The sequence below is a fragment of the Cataglyphis hispanica genome, chromosome 26 (genome assembly GCF_021464435.1).
Source record: "Cataglyphis hispanica isolate Lineage 1 chromosome 26, ULB_Chis1_1.0, whole genome shotgun sequence".
NCBI lineage: Eukaryota > Metazoa > Arthropoda > Insecta > Hymenoptera > Formicidae > Cataglyphis > Cataglyphis hispanica.
In genome coordinates this window covers 1,543,020-1,549,307 of record NC_065979.1, presented here as the reverse complement: position 1 = coordinate 1,549,307, position 6,288 = coordinate 1,543,020, and the positions used below count along the sequence as shown (strand labels likewise).

The 6,288-nt window shown below is 32.3% G+C and overlaps 1 protein-coding gene across 1 annotated transcript in view; it reads right to left on the bottom strand.

Moving 5' to 3' along the window:
* Positions 1-6,288, bottom strand: part of LOC126858587 (cuticlin-4) — an 81,536-nt gene continuing 75,248 nt past the window's right edge. Inside the window, exons 5-9 of the mRNA XM_050609048.1 lie at positions 5,301-5,468; positions 4,829-5,034; positions 4,092-4,254; positions 3,626-3,808; positions 1-3,437 (exon numbers count right to left, since the gene is read on the bottom strand). Of these exons, the coding sequence (XP_050465005.1) occupies positions 3,234-3,437; positions 3,626-3,808; positions 4,092-4,254; positions 4,829-5,034; positions 5,301-5,468 (924 nt within the window). The 3' untranslated portion in view covers positions 1-3,233. The remainder of the gene's footprint in view (positions 3,438-3,625; positions 3,809-4,091; positions 4,255-4,828; positions 5,035-5,300; positions 5,469-6,288) is intronic.

Here is a 6,288-nt window from a genome sequence, read left to right as displayed (position 1 = left end):
TCTAATTATATTTCTTGTTATATTATATCATATTTTCCAAAAACGAATTATATATATAATTCAATAAAAAAAGAAGACACTCTCGTTTGATAATTTGCCGGCTCACATCGATTCTTTCTGCGTCTTCGAGATACTCTTCCGCACGCGTTCCTGGTCTTATCTATTGTTTACTTATACTCTAGGTAATATTTAGGCTTATCTTAAATATTATTGAATGAAGAGACATTGAAAAAGAATGTCATTTTATAGTTACCAGTTTTATTAAGTTTTCGTTATTTACATATGTTCGTTGTAGATTCGTTTGACAAAGGTCCAGAGGAACATTGCGGGAACATCAGGACATGTGTTTACCTTAAACCAAGAAAAAAAGATTCTATCAGGCATTTCTACAGGCATTTTCGTCCCCAATGATCACTATGAACCAATGCCATGACGCGGCCAAGAGATCACGCGCGATCTATTCGCCGAGCGATTCCGACCCTCGTCAGAAATTCCACGGACCCTTGTAGCGCTTCGAAATTATTGCACTTAACGACTGATTAATCAATCAAAATAAAAACAAATTTCTGAATTTTATAATGCCAAAGCGGCATTCTGAGATTGCCATACGCGCGAAACGTTATGAAATACTCGAGATATTAGAAAATATTGAAAAGTGTATATCTACATCCATTAATCTATTAGAAAAACAGATATTATGTATAAAATTTCTATTTTTTTTAATGACACATAAATATTCATCGCATATTGAACGGATTTAGATAAAATTTTTAGACCGATTGGCGAAGATTTTATTCGCTTTCGGCAAAACACAACGACGCCAGCATAAGAAAAATCGTTTCAATATCGCGTTTTATTCGACGTGCTAGGGTCCATTTCGGAACAGCTGTCGTCGCATACATTATCGTTTTCAGAGAACTACACCATAACAATCCGCTCCTGCACGGAAACGGTTTAGCGTATTAGCGCTTCGTAAGTTAACGAGTTACATTACGCGTGTTGATTTCTCTCTAAAATGTAAAATTTTATGGTCATGTACCCACCACCACGTTGGACCCAGTTACGCGACTGCGTTGGCAGTAGAAAGTTTTTTTTTGTCTTTGTCAATTAAAATCTAAACGCTTCAAGATGATACATGATGTCGGTATTCTTGTTTTACATTTTGCATTTTTTTTTGCTATTCAGTACTAATTAAATCCGACAAGGATTAGATCAAAATCATTCGAAAATGTATATATATATCGTACATATATCGTGGGAAAACAATTTGTTTTTACTTTGTTATTATTTTCGAATGGATTTGTAATACCGACAATGGAGCAACATCTCGTTTCAATTAATCTAATTAATATTAACATTTAAGCGTTATAATGGATTAAAATCTTTTTATACTGAGTGCTTACGTACGTCGGATTCATTCGACATATCGCATCGTCGTAGACGTCCGAATAATTTGCATAGAAGATAGATCTTTTATATATAATCTTAGATTTTAACCGACTTATATATAATATTTCTAACTTCTCATTTTGATAGTATTTAGCATTTCTACGACGACATTAATCCATACATAACTTTACCGGAAATTTAGAATGCACCAATACACGTCTTATCGAATCTTAATTGCGTGTTTTTTGATAACATTTTTTTTAAAGACCTTATCATAAATGCATTTTCAATTACGCTTTCACATTTCAATCATGGTTAGATATTTTCAAGTAGATAACACAATTGTATACAAAATGCAATCAATTAGCAAGATATTTCTATTATTATTTTGTTCTATTTTTTTGTCAAGATAATGAATTTAAAAAAAGAGTTTCGTATTTTATTGTTAATTTTACATTTAAAAAAAATCGAATTAATATATACTATATGATGGGCAATAATATTACTTTTATTTACGTGTATTAAATCATGTAAGAATTAATTATCCGTCCATGATTTGCATTAGAGGAAAATGCAAAATTGGAAATTGCATTAAGGCAAAACGCAAAAATATCGTCTGAAATATCAACGATCGTACGCGGAAAAATAATGATAAGTTAAGATATATCATTGGAGTATTTGATTGAATTATTTGAGAGTTCACGTCTAATAATAAGTGTTGACTTAAACTTAAATCTAACTAAAATGAGTTCACATACAAATAATTAAATTATCGAAACGACCGCGCAACTGGACGATGCTTTCGCATGTGTTGTGTGTTTAATGCGATAGGTATGTTAGGTAGGACAGCATATACCGGACTAGTGTACAGTATAGTTTATTACGTGTATATATATGTGTATGTGTGTATATGTATATATATATATATATACATATACATATACATACACACATACACATAAAAGTTAAATAATCCTTGACGGGAATGAGTCATATCGATTCATTAGCATTGGAATTAAGAGTTTCGCTAATATAAAATATACAACTCTCATTATACGGACGGAATAGATGCTCAAATACAAGTTTGTTTAGTTTTTTGTCTGTAGCATGATTTTTTTTGTAATGAAGGCTAATGAATTATTCTCGAAAACGAGAAATTTGTTTGCACTCCTGTTTCAAGCAAATTTTAATAATGCATTTGCAAACAAAAAAGCTGATGTACATCTTCTTTCTCCTTTAAAAATATAATTACGTTTTATTTTTTATAATATTTCTTATGATAGAGATTCTTATTATTTTAATTGTATAAAATATTTTTTATATTTCTTTCAATTTTTTAATAGCATTATGTCAAATATGCAATTTCTTTATATATATATATATATATTTGTGTATTCAAATATTGCATCATTCAAAACTTGGATATAAATTCTTTATTAAAGATCTACGGATTATCAAGACCTTGTTGTAAAAGTTTCACGTTCGAAAGAACGGTGTGGAGATAGTGTGAAAGAAAGATAGAAAAGCTACAGATATTTAGGATTTAACCATTGTTAATTCCCCAGATATCTCGAAACACCGTCATTATTAGCTGAGAATATCATATGTAACTTGAAATTAAAAAGTAACAGAGCGGGGCAGTTGAGCAAGAGATTCGCGTTTCGTTTTACTCTATATCGCGCTCAGCGGCTTCGATTGTCGCTTCGAATCGAAAGCAACTTAGTCTAAATTAATTTCCATTAAACCTATCATCCGCTGACATTTCGTGTATAGATATAGATATAGATCCCACGAAAAATCGCAGATCTCCGGATGAGGCTTATTCCGCGCCAAACGAGACGGATTTAACTACTGTGGCTATAGGCAGTGTTTGTGTACGGTCCACTGTAAATGGATGATCCCGTAGTCGAGACGCTCTTGTGCCGTCTCTTTGCGAGCAGTACCAAAATGGCAGCCACTACTGCCAGCATGAGTATGAGACCGGCGATGGCGATCCCGATGGCGAAGCTCCTTTGTGATATGCATATGGTGTTTGGATCATCGATAGTCTAAGAAAAAAATTGGAAAAAATAGTAAGATATATGTATAAACTTGATCTTCTTTTATTTCAAAAATTTTCTTATTCAAATCTCTATTCCAGAATAAACAGAATGCGCGATTTTAAATTACCTTATCTTATTATCTTATTTATATACTTTCAATGTAACGGAAAATGATTATTATTTTGTGTTATTACTCTTTCTCTGAAGACGTCGTCGGAGAAGTCCAATTTGGAACTAACGTCCGAGGCTTCGTTGACGTACAAACCGCTGTAAACCTCGATTGTGGCCGGGGTGCCGTCCAGACCTTCGACACCCTTTATCTCGTTATCGTTGGCAGTGTCCCTGCGCCGTCTAGCTATCGAATTGCACAACGGCGGCTGCAAATCGAGAATAAGTGAACGTTCGTTTCCAACAAATCTCCAGAAAACGATAAAGTCCGAATATTTTTTTCAGGGTCAGATGTTACGTAATGCTCTCCGCATGTCTATTTATGTAACGTATTTACTAGGCCAATTTAATGGGATGATCGTGGCAGAGCAAAGTAAATATTATAAAATCATTAAAGGAGGATAAATATAATACTTAACAATCTTTGTATGGAGTCATTATTCGAGCTAGAGCTAACGCTAACGTTTATGTATCATGAGGATGATTATGTACCGTATTAGTGCATCCTCCGTCATGCTTGACACAAAGTTTAACGTTGCATTGATAATACACACTCGCTGTATACGGGAACTTGTGCGCTTGGAAGTTTACCCTGGCTTCCGTCTTGTCCTCATTATACGTAAATTGTCCCATGATCTCGCCATCAACCGGACAACTGCAAACAAACGCATAGATCAAATAAAAAGAAAAAGTCAATGAACCGATTATTTCATTTTTCACGTTATTTTCCATCGTCCTTTATAAACTCGAAGAAATTGAAATTCCAACACCAAGAAGGAGTTATGGAGAATAAAAATTACACAGAATGTTTGTTTATATAAGTATTTACTTTTATTAAATTTATTAATATTTTTTTATTATATATATTATTTATTCATTTTATTTATTTATTATTTATTTATTTATATATATTTTTATTATTTTATATACATATATATATGTATATAAAATAATAAAAATATATATAAATAAATAAGTAATATATACCTAATAATAAAATAATAAATTAATAATAAAATAAATATATATAATAAAAAATCATATAATAAAAAAAAAATAAAATAAATGTAATAAAAGTGAATTCTTATGTAAACAAACAGTTTTGTAATTTTCATTCGCCCAGCATCCTTCTTGGTGTTGGGATTTTAATTTCCGTTAGGTATTACTAAAAAAAAAAAATCTTTTTCTTATCTAAAATTCTTTCAGTATCACGTACGGCTTCGACTTACCCCTCGTTGTTTATCAGCCGTTGCTCACCCCATCCGAGACCATCGCGGACCAGACAATCGGAAATCTTCAGACCAAACATATCTTGTTTATCGATGCTAATGACCAGGGTTAAGGGATCGCCGATCTTCACGTTCTCCGCCACGTGATGCTGCGTTGGATCGCCGCTGAAAATCTTCATCGTGCATCCCGGCATCGGCGCGGTCGCCTGTGTGGGCAGAAAATCGCAGTTTAAATATACATATTTCACGTTGATTCATCACGCATTCATTTACATTCGCTTATCCAGATACTTGTACGGAGATATATACATAGAGATTAATACTGTAAAGTTATAGGCGTAATTTCACCGAGATTGCTTTTATCAAAGTTCACCGATATAACGAAACGTTTTAATTAGTTGGCGATAGTATGTCTGATAAAATTTTTTTTTTTTAGAAAAGGGTACCTTACATGCGTACATTATTTTCTTACCTGCAATGGCAGAGATTGCAGCATGGACACGTGGGTCTGGTCGTTCGTTACGACTTTGTCGCGCGTCTGGTATCTACATCTCACGTGAAAACCTCTGCCCTGGTTCGTGACCAGCTTTAGGTGTGGCTGCACCACGATGGTGTTAAAGTACTCTATACCACCGTCCTCCTGCGAAACAAAGGCAACGAAATCATGAAAGCGTCGTCAGTGTCAGTTATAAAAAAAAGTTCCGCGCGATAGGCGAAGATCATGAATTAAAAAATGAATATTGCGAGAGAAACATTATTTCTATCTTTAATGACATATTTATTTAATTAATTGTGATCGATTTATCTTTCTATTTAAGGGAAGATATCCGTTTAAACCTTCGAAAAATGAGAGTACATTCCCTAGATTTTTTTGCAGCGCAACGATTTGATAAAAACTTTTTTTTTTTTACAATATTAATACAATATTATTAAATACTTAAATAAATTTTCTCTCTTAAGTTTCGTGAATATTTGCAGAGCTCCTCCAATTTTGTCTGTACGGTATGCATGAAAACGTTCATCTATCATATTCGAAATAAAAAATACAATTTTTTTTATTAAACATTTTTTATTGATAGCTATCTGTTATCCAAGTTTTTTTTTTTTAAATCTTTTTTTGTTTATAACAAAAAAATGGGGAATCAAATTTAAAAAAGATTTCGTTAATATAATATAGTATTAATATAGTAAATAAAAAGTTTTTATCAAGTCATTGTCGTGGTCGTTAGTGAAGAAAAACAGAAAAATTTAAAAATATATTAAAATCTCTGCAAAAATAATGTATTCGAGATTAATCTATTCATGATTTCATACGTTGAAACTCTCTGAACATACACAATATATGTATATGTCAATATATCCTTGAAGAAATTAAGAAATAAATATACAGAGTGCATTGATTAGAGCGCGATTATATCACGTTCGTTCATTCGTTTGTCAACGGATCAAGAAATGGTATG